General features: G+C 38.0%; 2 protein-coding genes across 2 annotated transcripts in view; one reads left to right on the forward strand and one right to left on the reverse strand.

The window, feature by feature from the left end:
- Window positions 1–18,742, reverse strand: part of LOC306978542 (glutamate receptor ionotropic, delta-1-like) — a 712,475-nt gene that overhangs the window by 13,757 nt on the left and 679,976 nt on the right. The gene's annotated exons all lie outside the window — the stretch shown is intronic.
- LOC306978270 (uncharacterized protein) lies at window positions 12,380–15,340 on the forward strand (the record flags this gene model as incomplete). Its single annotated transcript, XM_079576793.1, has 10 exons — window positions 12,380–12,447; window positions 12,875–12,925; window positions 13,003–13,121; window positions 13,216–13,608; window positions 13,689–13,911; window positions 14,037–14,248; window positions 14,470–14,617; window positions 14,697–14,806; window positions 15,029–15,115; window positions 15,248–15,340. The coding sequence occupies exons 2-10, from the start codon at window positions 12,886–12,888 to the stop codon at window positions 15,338–15,340; spliced, it is 1,425 nt and encodes a 474-aa protein (XP_079432919.1). The 5' UTR covers window positions 12,380–12,447; window positions 12,875–12,885.

Below are 18,742 nucleotides of genomic sequence, written 5' to 3' on the forward strand. Positions count from 1 at the left end.
GGTAAAGGGTTTGTGTAAGGTCCAGATTTTATGCAAAGACAACACAGAGCTACAGTCCAATCTGTCCTTGACTTTCATCCATGACAGTTTTTGATGCATAGCAATTGTATTTGTTCGAAAAGGACAACCCAGGGCAAGTCTAGCAGCCCGATTCTGAGCTATCTGGAGTCTGTCAAGGTGTTTTTTTGCAGCACTGGACCACACAGCGGGACAATAGTCCAAGTGACATAAAACTAAAGACTGTAATACAAGTTTTCTTGTTTCTAATGACATAAAAGGGGCACTGCTTCTTATTAACGAGATGTTCCTACTCATTTTAGTCACAATGTTATTTATATGTGTCTTCCATGACAGAGTTTGATCTAAAGTTACTCCCAACAGTTTAATCTCTGTCACTTGTTCTACTGATCTGCTATTTATGGAGAGTTTTAACTTTGGAGTTTCTCTCATTGCATGTTGTGAACCTAAAATCATACACTTTGTTTTTAATACATTCAATTTTAACCTGTTCTCAATCACCCATTCATAAGTAGACATTAGCTCCTGTTGTAGCATGTTATTGACCTGGTCGACGGTAGAGGCAGAAACATACATTGTTGTATCGTCTGCATATACAGTCATACAGGCCTTTCGTAAAACATATGACATATCATTTACATAAACACTGTAAAGAAGAGGACCTAGGCAACTGCCCTGTGGAATTCCACAGGTTAGGGCTATTGTGTCTGAAAGGGAACCATTGAAGGCAACACATTGTGTTCTGTCAACCAAATAACTACTTAAGAAACTGACAGCTGTGTTTGAAAAACCATATGCTTGTAGTTTCTCAAGTAGAAGTTGATGATCAACCAAGTCAAATGCTGCACTGAAGTCCAGAAACACAATTCCTACCAATTGCTTGTTATCGATTTGTCCCAGCCAGTCATCAGTCAGAGTTGTTAGTGCTGTGCTGGTTGAGTAGCCTGCTTTGTATGCATGTTGAACGTCAGAATTAAGGTGATTCACTTCAAAATAGTTCTGAATTTGTTTATATATCACCTGCTCCATTAGTTTGCTCAGGACAGGTAAGATGCTTATGGGTCTGCTGTTTTGACCACTCAGTGGCTGTTTTGAATTTTTTGTCATAGGAACAACTTTTGATATTTTCCACAGATTTGGATAGGTACATTCATCAAAACATACTTTAAAAATGTAAGATATAGGTTTGACTACTGATTTGGCTGCAAGCTTTAGAAGTTTTCCATCCATATTATCAATTCCACATGGTTTATCACAATTTATATTTTCCAATAATTTTTTTATTTCATCAGTTTTAACGGGTTCAAAGACAAATGAACAATACTTATCACTAACAATTTGTTCTCGAATAATTTTTTCTGACAGTTTCCTACTAACTGGGGGCATCTCATTCCTGATTGTTTTCACTTTATCCTGGTAGTAACTGTTGAAGTAGTTTGCAATTTCACAAGGTTTAGTAATAAATATACCATTCATCTCAATGAAAGAAGACATTTTGCTACTTTTGCCTCGACACAGAAGTTCATTTATCATTCTCCATATTTGTTTACTATTTTTTCCACAGTCTTTAAATTTGGTAAAATAGTACTGTTTTTTCTTTTGCCTATTCATTTTTGTTACTTTGTTCCTCAGTAACCGATAAGCTTGCCAGTCTTCAGAATCACCAGACTTCACAGCTGCCTTTTTCATTCGGTCCCTTTCTCCCATAGATTGCCTCAGATCCCCATCTAGCCAAGGAGACCTTGTCGATCTAACAGAGAGTTTCCTAATTGGGGCATGTTTATCACATACTGCTGAAAATAATTTACAAAAATTGTTCAATGCAATCTCAGCGTGTGTGCTTTGTAACACAGTGTCCCATTGTACCTTTTCCACATCATTGATAAAATCAAATTCTGAAAAAGATTTATACATTCTTTTATAAATTACTTTAGGTCCAGCTCGTGGTATTTTTGTCTTGAAAACCAGAGCAACAACATTATGGTCACTGAAGCCGACTGGTACTGAGATAATGCTTGAGCACTTTTCCATGCAGTTTGTATAGACATGATCAATACATGTCGATGTAGTTAACCCATCTCTGTTCGTTCTTATCCTTGTAGGTGAATTCACTAGTTGGACAAGATTACATACCATAATTGTATTACCAAGATTTTTTTTCATGCAACAATGATCCGAGAACCAATCAATGTTCATATCTCCAAGAATAAACATTTCATAGTTTGTATCAGTAGCTTTTTGGATCATTGTACATACATTATTCAAGTAATCAGCATTAGCACTTGGTGGCCTGTAAATACAGCACATCAGAATGGGCTTGCGATGTGGAAGATGTACTTGAAGCCAAAGCGCTTCTATGCCTAACGCACCAAGATCCTTTCTTATTTTTATTGGGATATGACTTTGAATATAAAATGCAGTTCCTCCACCATGTTTATTCCTGTCATGTCGGAAAATATTATATCCTTCTATTGCTAAAGCTGTATCTTCTACAGTTTCATCTAGGTGTGTCTCTGTAAGAGCCATTATGTGAATATTTGATTCTAATAAAATAGAAGATAATTCAAAAATTTTGTTTTTTAAACTACAGATGTTCAATAGAGCAATTTTTATTCCTTTTATTCCTTTTAACATCATTTTAATGAGAACAATAGTTACAAGACGTATTTACACCTCATGAATGCATGCCTGCATGTGACCACACCAATACTGAGTCAATAAACTTCAATTATTGCTTCTCAGTTTTTCTAACTGCTCGGGACTTCTAATGCAAATGACTCGTGCCTCTTCTGGTGAGCCATTTGTCTTAATAAATACCTTGCAATTAGAGGTCCATGTAGCCTGGATTTGCCCTTGTGTCTTAAAGGGATATTTCAGGATTTTTGACAGGGCCTAATCTCCTAGTTATCCAGAGTGTTGTTGATTTCTGGAGATATTCATGCAGTCCTTATAGTTGAAGAGTTTAGCGGTGCTAGGCTAATGCTAGGCTAGTGCATGTCTATGGTAACTAGTAGCCTGCATTAAAAACAGTCTGACCCGAGCACAGTGCACCTGATGTGACTTATAACACCAGACTGTTTTGAAATAGAATCATTTTGCTTTTAACCCCTTAACTCCCGCATGAATCGAGCACATTTTCTCCAGTTTGGCTTTACCCCAATCCAAAAGCTTCTGGGAAAAAGCTGTGAAAATAGCAACAAAACTGAGACAAAAACGATGATGGAAATGTGACAAAAACGTGAGAAAACATTGATAAAAAAGTGACGAAAAATTGATGAAAAAGTGGCAAAAAAGTCACAGAAATGTCACAAGAAATTGACAAAAAATTGACGAAAAAATGACCAAAAAAAATGACAAAAATGTGACAAAATGTGACCAAAAAATACAAAAATGTGACAAAAATGTGATAAAAATTTGACCAAAAAATGACAAAAATGTGGAAAAAAATGACAAAAATGTGACAAAAAGTGACAATAAAATTACAAAAAAATGACCAAAAAATGACATAAATGTGACAAAAAAAAATTGATGAAAAAATGACAAAAATGTGACACAAAAATGACAAAAAGCTACAAAAATGAGTTGAATACCCAACAAAAAAATGATGGAAAAAAAATCTGATGACGTGAGGAAAAAGATCCTCTGGGTTCAGGCGGGAGTTAAGAGGTTAAAAGAACTTATATTTGAGCCGCATCAGCTTCCTGGTTGTAGCTACGCAGCGGCGGAGTGATCTGCTCGGTTACCGGATCTACAGTAGTTTGTTTACCTGTGGCCGCCATTACTGCAATTCACAAAGGAGCTTTCTACAAATCAGATATGGCAACGTTTGGAGGACGAGCCCATGACTTTGAAGAGGTTTTTGATGCAGGCTACTAGTTACCATAGACATGCACTAGCCTAGCACTAGCCTAGCACCACTAAATCCTTCAAATATAAGGACTGCATGAATTAAGACAAAATATCTCAGAAATCATCTAGTTATCAATCATGGATAACTAGGAAATGAAGCCCTATGTCAAAAATCCTGAAATATCCCTTTCAACGGCCTTAACACATAAACAATTGCCATATATGTAGACTACACTGCACTGCACTAACTTTACAATTTAGTCATTATGAAAAACAAACATGACTCGGCACTCACTTGTCTCTGTAGCCGAGTATAAAGCAGAGAAGGTCAAATCATTGATCAATGAAAACAATGCAGGGCAGGAGTTACATTGTCAGTGCACATGACTCATATTCATAAGCAAACATCTCATCGAAGTCAGAGGCCATGTTGTTGTGTACTATGCAGTATATCCAGTACTTCACTGGCGGCTCATTATCATTTACCTTTGACTGTCACATCTTTGTCATGTTTTCAACACTTTTTATGTTGCTTCTCCAGCACATTTTTGTTCCATTTTCATCAGAGCCGTGGGAAGATATTTTAGTTAGGGGGCGCTGAGGGACAAAATTTACCCCCAAAATACTTTTTCTGTGCATAAATCCTATTTATTAACCTCTTAACTCCCACCTGAACCAAGCACATTTTCTCCAGTTTGGCTTTACCCAAATCCTGTAGGCCAGTGTGACGCCTCATTTGAAATCATCAATTACTTTTATCAAAAATGCAAAGATATGGTTTTAGGGGAGTCGCGTACGAATGGCTAAAAAGTTATCTCAGTGGGAGGCAGCAATATGTACAAATTGATCATGTTAATTCTGAAAAACACACCATAACTCATGGTGTCCCGCAGGGATCTGTTCTTGGGCCAAAATTATTTATCATGTACATTAATGACATCTGTCAAGTCCTTAAGAACATGCAGTGTATTTTGTTTGCTGATGACACCAGCCTCTATTGTTCTGGACAAAATGTTGAACAGTTAATGCATACAGTTGAAAAGGAACTAGAATTGCTAAAAAGATGGTTTGACTATAATAAATTATCAATGAATGTGAATAAAACAAAATATATTATATTCGGTAATAAGAGAATTGATAATCCAACAACACTAAAAATTAACCAAATGGAAATTGAGAGGGTGTGTCATACAAAATTTTTGGGAGTACATGTTGATGAAAGACTAAATTGGAAAGTGCATGTAAATTATGTGAAATCAAAAGTATCAAAAATAATTGGCATATTGTGTAAAATCAAAGCAGTTGTAAATCAAAAATCACTCCATTTATTATACAATGCTCTCATTCTTCCATACCTAAATTATGGTGTGGTGCTCTGGGGGAATAATTATAAAAGTACAATCCAACCCATTTTTATCCTACAAAAAAAAGCGGTCAGAATAGTCAGCTATGCAGATTATAATGCCCCAACAAATCCTTTGTTCATTAAATTAAAAATACTAAAACTACACGACTTAGTTGATCTTGGCACAGCTATTGTTATATATAAGGTGCATAACCATAAGCTTCCTGAATGTATACAAGAAAGGTTTAAACCCAGAGAGACTGGCTATAATCTCAGAGGAACTCATATCTATCAGAAAAGTGCATTTGGAACAAACACCAAAGCCAGATGTGTCTCAGTCAGAGGAGGAAACATCTGGAATAGTCTGAATGACACCTTAAAAAACTCAACATCCTTAAACGCTTTCAAAAAAATGTTCAAATCTGATGTAATTAGTAGTTATAAGGCACTAGCGCAAACTCGCATATAAACTCTCCAGTGTACATTATATTTTGTTTTTACGTTACATTATTGATTGATGTGTGACTTGTGCGAATTCATTTTGTAACTAATTGATACAGAAACATAATCATTTGTCCTCATCTTGCAGATGATAAAACTGCTGTAGACTCTAAGTTGCTATAAGTTGCAATAGGGTTTGGCTTTAGATAAGTGTTTCACTTCAGCCAAAACCCTTTTCAGTCATTGTTTCTGTGTTTTCATGTTTTGGAGTAAATCGTGTCTGTGTGAAGATACTGACTGAAAATAAACTAAACTAAACTAAACTAAACTAACCTACAAAACTAAATGGATCTTTTTCCTCACATCAGATTTTTTTTCATCACTTTTTTTGTTGGGCAGTCGACTCATTTTTGTCAAATTTTCGTGACTTTTTTGTCGCTTTTTCGTCAAATTATTCATATTTTTTTGTCAAATTTTTGTCACTTTTTTCTAAATTTTTCGTCCATTTTTTCTCCTTTTTTGGTGAAATTTTTGTAAATTTTTTGTCATTTTTTTGTCAATGTTTTCTCAGTTTTTTCAAATTTTCATCCTTGTTTTCGTCTCAGTTTTGTCGCTATTTTCACACCTTTTTTCCAGAAGCTTTTGGATTGGGGTAAAGCTGGAGAAAAAATGTGCTCGGTTCAGGTGGGAGTTAAGGGGTTAATATTGCCTGCAGTTCACAAACTATCCACCAGGGGGAGCTGCAGCGCCCTCAGCACCCTGGGTTCCCACGGCCTTGATTTTCATCCTAATTTTCTTGACTATTTTGGTGCTTTTAGATTTGGGTAAAGCTCGTTTAAGGCGGAGAAAACTGAGAGGTATTTTCAGCAACAAAATGTAAATAATGGCCAGAGCCAGGTTTAAATGTAAGAGTCTATTTTGTATTTTGTTTCGATACCGATACCCGAAGAAGACCGATACTAAAATATTTGTCGTCGAGAAGCAGAAAATGTGTGGGAGATCTGCAAACTTACAATATCGGCTTCATCAACAATGGGGAATCATTTGGAAGAAATTGTGTCAAAATTAAGGAAAATTGGGAGAAAATATTAGTAATAAAAATGAGCATAAATGACAAGAACAAGAAAAATTCAGGCAAAAAAAAGGAAAAAATGTAGAAAAAAAATTGAAAAAATGGGGCGCTTTATTAGAGGCATAGGGTTGATGTAATAAGGACAATATTGTTTAGTAGGTTCTTCAGAGGGAGCTCGTTTGAAAGGAAAAATCAGTCGCCATCTTTTATGGTTCCGGGATTCTAAGCAAAAATCTGCAACATAAAATACGATCCGAGGTCTACGATTTTCTTTGCGATGTGTCTCAGCTCCTCTGAGGCCGAGGGAGTCGTGGGAGCCTCATTTTTAAAATCTCTGACTGAACTTTTTGACTGAACTGTTTTGCAACATAATCATTTTGCATTTAACCCCTTAACTCCCACCTGAACCGGGCACATTTTCACCAGTTTGGCTTTACCCCAGTCCAAAAGCTTCTGGAAAAAAGGTGTGAAAATAGCAACAAAACTGAGACGAAAACGATGATGGAAATGTGACAAAAAAGTGAGAAAACATTGACAAAAAAGTGACGAAAAATTGATGAAAAAGTGACAAAAATGTCACAAAAATGTCACAAGAAATTGACAAAAAATTGACGAAAAAAAGACAACAAAAAAAGACAAAAATGTGACAAAAATGTGATAAAAATTTGACAAAAAAATGACAAAAATGTGACAAAAAATGACAAAAAAGTTACAAAAATGAGTTGAATACCCAACAAAAAAATGATGGAAAAAACATCTGATGACGTGAGGAAAAAGATCCTCTCGGTTCAGGCGGGAGTTAAGAGGTTAAAAGAACTTATTTGAGCAGCATCAGCTTCCTGGTTGTAGCGACGCAGCGGCGGAGTGATCTGCTCGGTGACCGGATCTACAGTAGTTTGTTTGGAGCCTCTTTTTTAAAATCTCTGACTGAACTCTCCCCAATGCAACACTGCAAATTCTTTGTAGCTTAACAAGATTTATTGTCTTAAATCTAGCCAAATTATCTTCTACATCTTGTTTTGAGCATTATAAGCTAGTTTCCAGTTTCATGTGTTAGATAATTAGGCTTGATTCAAGTAAATATTACTTTTTGTTCTTATTTAGTCTGTATATCTAAAAGTTAGCCATTTTACATTTATTTCAAGCCAAAATAGTTTTCAGATGGTATTTAGTCCAAAAATCTTTCTCAAAATAAGAATCATTCACCTTTTTATCTTGAAATAAGAAACTCAATCAACCATATCATTTGAATGTATATTTATTTTAAGTTTTCAAAGCAATGACATCTTCAAGGTTATACTTTGTCATAACATAGACACTGTTTCTGAAATCAACTGGGTAATATGACGTATAATCAAGTAGGTTTTCAACATCAGTCAGTTCAGTTGCTTGGGCAAGGTTAGGTACCGCAACTTCATAAGCAAGAAAGTCTTTGTTAAAACCCAAGGTTTCATACACCTGGTATTCAAAGCAATAGAGCACACTATTAACAACGAAAATGTTTTTTATGAGTCCAAAGGTAGGGCTTGAACCATTTGCTGAAATGAGAATCAGAGACCTGTCACAGATGTATTTGCTACCATGTAAAATAAGCCACTTTACTCTAACAGCATGATGTACAGCATCTTCAATCCCCAAAAAATCTACAACCTTTGATTGTAAATGCTCAATATCAGCAACCTCTGATACAGGACCTAGTTCTTTCTCATGTAAAAAAATCGGATGCTCAGTTCCTGCTTCACTTTGACAGCACTCCAGCAGCTGATTGTGGTTTACAAGGGACTTGCACACATTCTTAAAGTTTAATTTGGATGACCATTGTTTAAAAAAACAGTGTTTAGACTCGAATCTCATGCACATATGCCGTATTACAGGTCCCAGGGCAATAATCTGAGAGGGAAGATGTAACATGTAATGTTGCTTTGGGATTACATTATTTTCTGGGAATAGTTGTCTGAATTGTTTAAGATGATCTTCTATCATTTGTTTCAGTTTGGACACAGTTTGTAAAGACACAACTGGGGCAAAAAGTATTTTAACAATTTCAATTAAATTCAAAATAAACTGGATATATGGATTTTTCTCTACAACACAGTCCAATAGGAATGGCAAAATCTTGATTAATATAAGCATTTGTCCAGAGGATTGTTTGAGTCTATTGTCATTTGAAGCTAAAGTAGCAACACTTATTGGTGACGGTTTGTCACGTATGTCCACTGATGAAAAAGGAAAATTTTGCATGGCAGAATTAAACATGTCCAACTCCAAATTTCCAGATAAAACGAGGTATTTCAACACACACTTCATTTCCATTGGTGCCACTCCTTCAAGAATTATATGCATAATATCCTGTGGCATTTGCTCTATGAGATCAAAACCTGGGAAATCAACTAACTTGCTTTGTCTATTTATGCCAAAAGTCGTTTTGAGCGAGGATTTTAAGAATTCTGTTGTTGCCCTTTGTATTTCATTGCACTGCCTAACGTGTCCGTCCAATGTCCGTCTGGTGAAACTCTGTTCATTGAAATTTGCTTGCATTTCATCAAAAGTACACTCACAATGACGACATTTGCTATATGCAAAACCGACTCCTTCCTTAAATCCTGCAAGCTCATGCTGGGCAAGAGTGTCTCCGCACACAGCAACAACTGCTCCATTTAAATAAAATTCCCCATTCACAGTGTTAATCTTAACGCCATTGTACAGTAACTTCAAGTCTTCATCTATTCTCCGTAGAATAATATCTACACCACACTCATCTATGTCCTTAGACTTTGCGATTGCGAGAAGTCTGATTGAAGCCAACTTTGATCTAAACTTTGGGTCTATGTTGCCTAAAGTGTAATAAAACATTAGTAATTTATTTACACTTGCACGTGACCCTAGGGGGTTACAAATTTCTATCTCATCGGAGTACAGTATAAGTTGTAAAGCAGAATTCTTTTTCGAAAACAGTGGGTGGGTTTTGAAAATTCTTCCATCATTAATGTCATAAAAAAAACTGGCCTTGGGGCAACTCTGAGGTCCAGCACGGAGCATGTCAAATAGTCTTGAATTGGATAATAACTGTTTCAGACTTTCAATCAGAGGGATGTAGTAGAAAGACTTGTTTTTGATTGCAAGAACCCTAGATTCTCCCTTTTTAACTCTACAGGCATACTTGGAAATGATGACCTCCTCAGGTGTAACAGGATTAAAATGCATCTGTGTTGATCGGTCCTGTAGGTTTGAAGTTGCACATAGGGGAAAGGGATCCTGAAAGTTGTCCAGTGTTGAAAGAACTTCTTCTTGTAAAGGTCCATTGCTGTCAGGATGTCTTTCAAGGATGGTCTTCATTTTTTCTCTCAAGGACGTCAGAAGAGCTGTTTGATATTGCTGGACACCAAGGACAATGTTGTTGACACTCCTCTGATGAAAAAAAAGAAAAGAAAACAACAACATCAGAGACATGAAAACATAAACATACAATACTCAATGACTGGCTTCAGCTCATTTATTTGATTTCATTGAATAAATGAAATGTAATCAAGTTATATCTAAAATATTGTTTATTAGTATTAATTAATAATGATTGATTGTGGTTCTGCACTAGGTATTTGAGTAAATGGTATAAATGTAAACACTTAATGCAAGAGTGACCTCTGAGGAGTGTGAACTTTATGTCAATATTATTTATTTGTAGTAAAATAATGATAAAATGCTTTATTGTTAAAATCAATTCTTCATTCCAGTGAACTAGACTTAAGAATTGTCCACTTTTTTCAAATTAACAATGACACCCCCCTATTATTAGATGAAACGGTACCTGTGATAGGTGGCATTGCTCACGCACACCAATAGCAAATGCAGCTGCACATCTGGCAAGATCAACAGTTTCTCTTCCACCCTACAGGTAAAAAAAGAAGACAATTGTGTAAGAAAAATAAGTCACTCAGAATGTGAAAAAAAAAAAAAAAAAAAGCAAAACAAAACAAATACTCCCAACTGTTGTATCTTTTTGCTATTTCAAAATTCCTACGGGGAGGCATATCTAGTCAAGCTGCAGATTTAGTGAAAAATGTACGACTTATTTAATTAAACCTCAATCTTTATGGAATCTACTCTGGAGTTAATTGAAAGAAAAAGCAAGCTTAAAGCTTAAGTTCATGGAGCATCCAACCACACCCAAGGCAGGTACACAACACCAGTAAATAATGAGTTCATTTAATTATCTTAAAAAGGTCTACTCTAAAGATGCCAAATAGGCATTAAGTATTGTAACTAAGCCTACTTTGCTTTCTAAATCTGAGTTTCAGCAGATTCCTGCATTTGCATTTCAATACTGGCATTCTTATACTAAAAAAGTTATACCTTTTTAATTATTCTTATCAAGTAGCTTGTCTCAAAAAACACACAACTTTAATCCCTTAACCCCCACCTGAACCAAGCACATTTTCTCCAGTTTGGCATTACCCAAATCTAAAAACGTATTGAACAAAGCGTCAAAATAGTAACGAAAAACGAGGATGAAAGTACTGTACAACAAAAAAGTGATACAAAAGTTAAAAAAAAGAAAAGAAAAAAAAGGGGCGACAGAAACACAATAAACACACGGGGTAAAAAACAATTAGAAAGTGATGAGAAGGCAAACAAACACACAACTCACACTTACACACAAAGTACATTACCTGATTCTGACGCGGTGTTTGAACCTCAGCTGTGTCTTTCTCCATCAAATTCTGACTTTCCTGTAGCTCCTGCTCCAACGTAGCCGACCCATCTGGGAGTTCTGACGGTGACTCTGGCTCTGCTTCAGTGGCATTGCCATTGCTATCAATTTGTCTTGCTTCGGTAGTATAGTCTGCAAAAATGGCTGTACCAAACGTTTCATGTCCTAACACATCTGCATCGAATGAAGCCGCCGTCAGCCAACCTCGAGGAGGGTTCCCTGTGGCGAAGTATTGTGGATGCGTGCGCCTGAGATGGTAGTAAAAAGAGTTGAAAACGCGGTATTCCTCGGCGCATCCATCTACTCCACAAATAACACGGAAATCCGGACTGCGACTGTGTGCAGTATTGATATGACTTAAAAGAGACTTCAGCGTTAATGCAACAAAGACGAAGCAAATAACGCACCTCCAGCAGGCCATTGTATTGCAAGAAAGTCGCGCAGAAAATGTATTTTTTTGATAGTCAAGTCCAAAAGCAACTCCAGTGTCTTCGAGCCTACAGTGGAACTGTTACCGCGCTAGTTTGGCAAATACCAACTTGATGGGGGTTTATTCCAAACTGTAACAAAATAAAATGGTCACAAATAAAGGAAAATAAAATAATACACATAACTCAATGAATAATTTGGCTATATACCCAGTTAGAGGTAACCAAGCAATAGAATTTAATCAATAAAAAATATATGTTGTATGTAGGAGCCTCCCAGTGGTATCACCCGGAATCAACCATGTTTACCCTAAAGGGTGTGCGTAATTGAATAAGACACAATTAAACTCAGATTTGGCTGGCAAGTTATTTTAAATCAATTCAAAGGAGATTTACATATATAATGACTGTTTTATGAACGCAAACATTAATTGATTGGATGTAGGCGGAAAAATTCAGATGTGCACCCCCTTCGTCTTCCGTGTTGTTACCCTACTCCATTTGAATTTGCTGTGTCACAGTCACAGGCGATCTTGGGCACTGTCGAAAGAAAAACTGTACGAGAACACTTCAGCAAGAAAGAGAGGTAAGCAATTTGGAAAATTTGATACATAAGCGTGTGTAGCCTAATCTTTGTTTTAAATTCAAGCGGAGAGAACAATGAATGTAATTTAATTTGGGCGGGGGGACGGCTAATGGAGCATGCTAACAGATGCTAGCGTTAGCTTAGCAGCCGTCGCACATGGTTCAGAGAACATTTAGTAAATTAGCTATAACGTTAATATTGGTAGGATTTCTAGCTATGATATTGATGAGGGAAAAGTTAGCCTTTGCAAGTCTTGTATTAACTTGTCTTTGACCAATTTCCTGGCTACTTGAATTCCCTCACAAGGTCTGGGTTTAAATTTATATTTTGATATTGATTAATTTGAGTGATTAAAGTTGGCTAAACAGTTTTTTTCAGGAATCAGGTTAGTTGTTTATATATTTTGTAAGCATATTTTGTTTTGTAGGTAACTGAGCAATGGAGAAACTGGATGAAGTAACCGTATCCATCCTTAAAGGTTAGATTATATAATATATGTGTGTATATATATTGTATCGCCACTTGTTTAATTCAACTGGCGTTTGTCTTTATTAGCTGCAAGCATTGACGAGCAAATGCTTTTAACATTGAACCGTGATGATCTGAGGGACCTGTTTCCCGGGCCTGAGCACTTTATCAGAAGAAAACATGTGTGGTCAATAATTCATCCTGAGGTATTGTATACAAATATGTAGTTAAACTAATCTCTAGAAGGTGTGCTTTTATTTTTGCAGTACTTGACATTATTCTTTTCTCGTTCTAAACCAGGAAGACCATCCCGTACCACAGAAACCTGCAACAACTTCACCCAGAGTAGTTGCAACAGCCAGCCCTCGAACTGCTGATGCGTATAAAAGCCCGCTGAAAACCTTGCAGCTACCCAATCCTCCGGAATATGTTGTCTACACAGACAGTGAGTTGGAGCAATGCCGAAAGACCTACTCTGAATTGGCCCTTGCTGGCAGGGAACATGAATGTGTCATGTCAAAAGAACTGAGATGCAGGCTGGTGAGAAATACAATCACAAGTATGGTGTCCCTTCTGAGAGCAAGCAAAGGCCAAATGGAGCGATACCCCTCAAAGACAGAAATCACTGCAATGGCAAAAAGAATTGTGGAATATTATCCTATGCTGCAGGATCAGGATACTAGCGTGAAACATGTAAGTTCTTTTATTCGTGTGTCCTCCATAGATCATTTTGTTATGTTCAGTAAGCATGAAATATATGTATTTGTCACCAGGAGAGCATTAATGCCAAGCTGCAAAAAAGGCTGCAAAATATAAAAACTCCATTAAAAAAGCAAGGACCAACACCTGACAGGGGACGGCCAAAGAGAAGGCTCACTGACCTCTCTCCAAGTGATAAAGAAGCTGATGATGAAGATGCTGATTGCAGTTCTTCCAGTGGTGCATCTACTCTGCTGTTATCACCCGCCAGCAATTCGGATGATGCCTCCACTTCATGTAAGTGCATACATGTAATTTTGTAAAATGGTCGTCAACACAGTTGTTCACGGCTATGGTTTGTGGATAAGTCTATTTCTGTAACTATTAAAACTGAAGTGCTTTTGTACTTCTCTCCATCTTAGCTGACAAGGATAGTCTGCTAATACAAGCAAGACATTACAAAACTCTACAAGACATGTGCAAGAAGCCAAAACCGAACCAAGATGATGTGTCCCAGCTTTTAGACCTGGAGTTTGAAGCCAGAAGAGCCTTCATTGACTCTGACTCCATGAAGGAGGAGAACAGAGCTTCACTCATCTTGGATGCATATCCTTGCTTCAAAGAATTGCATCATGTAAGTTATTGGGGGAGTTCAAATATAGTGGTGTAGTTCTTAGCTTTCAAATGAGGCGTTACACTGGCCTCTAGGCTAAGTCTTTAGATTTGGGTAAAGCTAAACTGGAGAAAATGTGCTCCATTAAAATGGGGGTTTAGAGGTTACATTTCAAATGTGTTGCGTGTGGTATTTTAAGTTATTATTATTATGATATATTTTTTAAAACCTCCTGTGTTTAGGCGTTGGGTGAGCTACGCAGAATTTTGGAGCCAGAAAACAACAAGTTCATAAGTCAGATAAAACTAAGATGGGAGGAATTCTGCTCCAGGGTAGAATTCTATGGCGTGTCAAAGAAGGCAATGAAGCCGCCGATGACCATGGACAAAAGTAAGTATTAAAATTTGAATACCAAGTACTTCATCCTTTGAAATGTAGGTTTATGACAGTTTGTTTTTGCTATGTCCAGCTGAAGCCCACCTTGCATTGATGAAGGCTCTTCCAACGCTCTTTCCCTCACCTGCCCATCCACCAAAAAAGATGGGGACTCCATGTCAAGCGTTTCTACATGTCCTGAAGGTAAGTTTTGCATAATTTGCGTTATAAAGATGGACTACAGACTCACTACAACAAAATTAGGGAGGGGCTATGCAAAAACAAGTTTTTATATAGCATGTTACAACCTTGTTCTCTGATTTTAAAAATAAACACAGAACAAGATAATGATTGTGAGGTTATAACCAAATACCAGCAAGAAGCGTAACATGTCTAAATGTGTGCCATATTATTTGTGTCTTGCAGCCTACAGAAGATCCAGATGCTATCCTCCAGAAACGAAGCTTGCCATGTCCTGTAGTGGTGTTCGATGGCAGCAAGTGTGTCATTGCAGTTGGTAATCTGCCAATTACAACATTTGACAAAGAAAAACTTGGTGAGGCTATGATTTATGTGGTGGCATACTTTTATGCGCTCCATCTGACTTATCCCAAATGCGTGGCAACCCTGCTGTCTGTCATTCAGACAGAAGTTCTCCAGGATGCCATTCATGAGCGTGACACTACATCATCTTACAGAAAAGCCCTGGCAGAATTCCATGCATTTATTGGAAAGTAGATTTCAGATTAGATTATTGGGGGGGCACTTAAAGGAATAGGCCACCGTTTTTACATACTGAGATATGTTCTTACCTTAGCTTTGACGAGTTCTTTAGGACCTGTCTGGTCTTCCCCCGTGCCTTCAGTCACGTAAACACAGCGCAGACGGCGTTAGCATTTAGCCTCTCCCTCTCTCCTCTATAGCTCCAAAACAGGTCAAGATAGAAGCTACCAAGCTCTTCCACGTTTTCCCTATTTAAATATGAGACTGTCCTCCAACAGAAAACGACACAAGTGGTCGTTTGTCTTATCCCTTAATTACGACCATATAAGACGTTTACTAAAACAGCGCCCCCAAGCTCCCATTGAGGGTATGTACATTTACATTACATTTAACCCGATTCAGAAACGACTTTATTTTACGTAGTGTTTTGCGATGACGATTCCAAAACTCAAACGCAAAGAAATAAATCACAAACTGGCAAAATGAGCCCCACATGCAATAAGTAAAGCAGTCCCAGGTCTTCAGCCCCGCCACACCTGTGGAGGAACTGAACGTCCAGCGGTGCCAAAGGCTCTCCAAGCGCGCTCTGCGCTATTACGCATCACACCTCCCCAACCGCAGCAGCGGCTACAGGTCACCATCCTCATCATTTATTATATTATATGTGTGAGCTATAGGTTATCGCCATTTTACTCACAACAACAGCGACACCAAAGCACAACTCACCATTGACGCCTTCGTTTCTTCTCCTCCATATGCGTCACTGCCAACTCCATAAACTCTCCTGTCCGCTTCCATCTCTGTCCTCAAACGTCCTCGTGTCTCAGACTCCGTGTCACCCGTACGTCCGGTTGTCCGGTGACCGCGGCGATCCTCGGATCCGCCCCGGGTTCCAGTGCGCCTGATGCAGGGAAACACCTCTCGTCATCCCGGCAAAGTCGGGCCTCGGCTCCGCTGCTGCTCTCCACAAAGTCCTGCGTCTCTGTCAGAGTTCCTCTTGAAAACGTGCTCCAAATGTCCTGATCAAACTGATGTGGTTCATTTCTCCGCAGTTTCGTCATTTAAGGATAAAAATATAAAACATCACAGCTGTGTTTAGCTCGCGGGTTTTTCCAACTAGATTTGACGGACACTCGCTCTGTCCAATGAAAACACGTGTATCAGCTCGAGGGCGTTTGGGCAGGTGATCCTGCGCTCTGATTGGTTGAAGGGTCAGCTACGTCATATCCAGTAATATTTGTTAATAATTATCATCATTATATTATAAACAATCTGAAATAAACTGTTGTAAAGCATTTCCTCTGATGTCTGTGATTTATATGGACTAAAGCAGGATTTAACCCTATAGCAAAAGGTGCACAGGAGGGAAGAAAAAAGAAAGGGGTTTATGTATTTGATTTGATTTATTTATTTGTACATTTCTTATTATCTACTACTTCTGCATTTATATATTTACCGCAGCAATAACTATTCTTTCTGGGATCCATTTATTTATATTTTTAATTGTTATTTGAGTTTTTTACTTTTACTCAAGTAATATTATTTTGAAGTAGTATCTGTACTCGAGTGTAGTTCTCTTTTTACTGAGTAAATCTGCAAGCGGCAAACTGAAGAAAAAAATGAAAATGAATCAAAGCACAATGAATCTAAACCTGTATTAATTTTCTTGTGTCTTATCAAAATAATTGTGATTTATTTTTTTCTGGGGTATTTTTTACACATATCAGAATTTTCAACATTGTTTTATGTTTTTTCTCTGCTTTATCAACACTAAACCTTAATTAGACAAACATTTACTCAGGGGTTATGATAAAATTAAGAAACAAAAACATAATTCTTATAGTTTTCATCATGTCACGTTTCATCTGGACCGTGAGGGTTCGCACATATGTGGGTGCATGTGTGTGTTGGTTGATCATATGTGATGTCGGTGGAGCCACAGGAGAAGCCACAGCCACATGTGGATATAACCAGTGTTAAGTCATGTAACATAAAAGTGAGCGTGTACATTTGACCATCTCAGTGTCGCACACTGGCTCACAAAGGAACCTAAAGAACTGGACGCAATTGGACTGTCCAGAACTCCATGAAGCACATCTGTCCCTGCAGCTGTTCATTAGATGTTTACATCATAGGGAATGATGATGATGTTCCTCTGCACAAAACAGATCAGAAATAATGCAATCTCCTCATTACTATTTGATAAAGTCATGTTTACATTTCTATATTTTATTAAAACACACTTGACAGTCGCCTGTATGATTTACATGACGGGCGGCACATGTGGCTGAGTGGTTTGTGCTCTGGCCTCACAGCAAGAGGGTCCTGGGTTAAATTCCCTTTCAGTGTGGAGTTCATCTGCACCCCAACAAAAGATAAGATATGATAAGATAAGATAAACGTCTTTAGCCCCAGAGGGGGATTTGTTTTTTTTCTTGGCGACAGAGCCGCTCATCTGCGCACACACAATCAGACATGACAAAACATTCACACTGAACACAAAGTGCCACATCTGCAGTGTCTCTATTACATTTGCTTTAAACATAAAACATGTGCATTAGGTGAATCCTCCAGCAGGTGATTCTGACCATCAGCCTGGCTCCACATCTGGAGATGGTCCCCAGATGCTCCACGCTCCTGCCCACTGCTCCTGACGGCTCGCCTCAGTCGAAGGAGGGGCCACATGCAGAGACACATTTTGTAATGACACATAAATGATCTTAACCTTTATCTGCACTCATGTGTTTAGCTCATTATGCCATGCATAGAAACACATATGGGTAGAATGATTATTGTGACCAAGACATTTATTTTGAATAGAAAAATAATAAAATGTGTAACATTGTTCATATAAATCACAGACATCAGAGGAAATGCTCTATAACAGTTTATTTCAGATTGTTTATAATATAATGATGATAATTATTAACAAATATTACTGGATATGACGTAGCTGACTCTTCAGCCAATCAGAGCGCAGGCTCACCTGCCCAAACGCCCTCGAGCTGATTCACGTGTTTTCATTGGACAGAGCGAGTGTCCGTCAAATCTAGTTGGAAAAACCCGCGAGCTAAACACAGCTGTGATGTTTTATATTTTTATCCTTAAATGACGAAACTGCGGAGAAATGAACCACATCAGTTTGATCAGGACATTTGGAGCTCGTTCTCCAGAGGAACTCTGACAGAGACGCAGGACTTTGTGGAGAGCAGCAGCGGAGCCGAGGCCCGACTTTGCCGGGATGACGAGAGGTGTTTCCCTGCATCATGCGCACTGGAACCCGGGGCGGATCCGAGGATCGCCGCGGTCACCGGACAACCGGACGTACGGGTGACACGGAGTCTGAGACACGAGGACGTTTGAGGACAGAGATGGAAGTGGACAGGAGAGTTTATGGAGTTGGCAGTGACGCATATG

This window comes from Gobius niger, assembly GCF_951799975.1.
Source record: "Gobius niger genome assembly, chromosome: 19".
In the NCBI taxonomy this organism is placed as follows: Eukaryota; Metazoa; Chordata; class Actinopteri; order Gobiiformes; family Gobiidae; genus Gobius; species Gobius niger.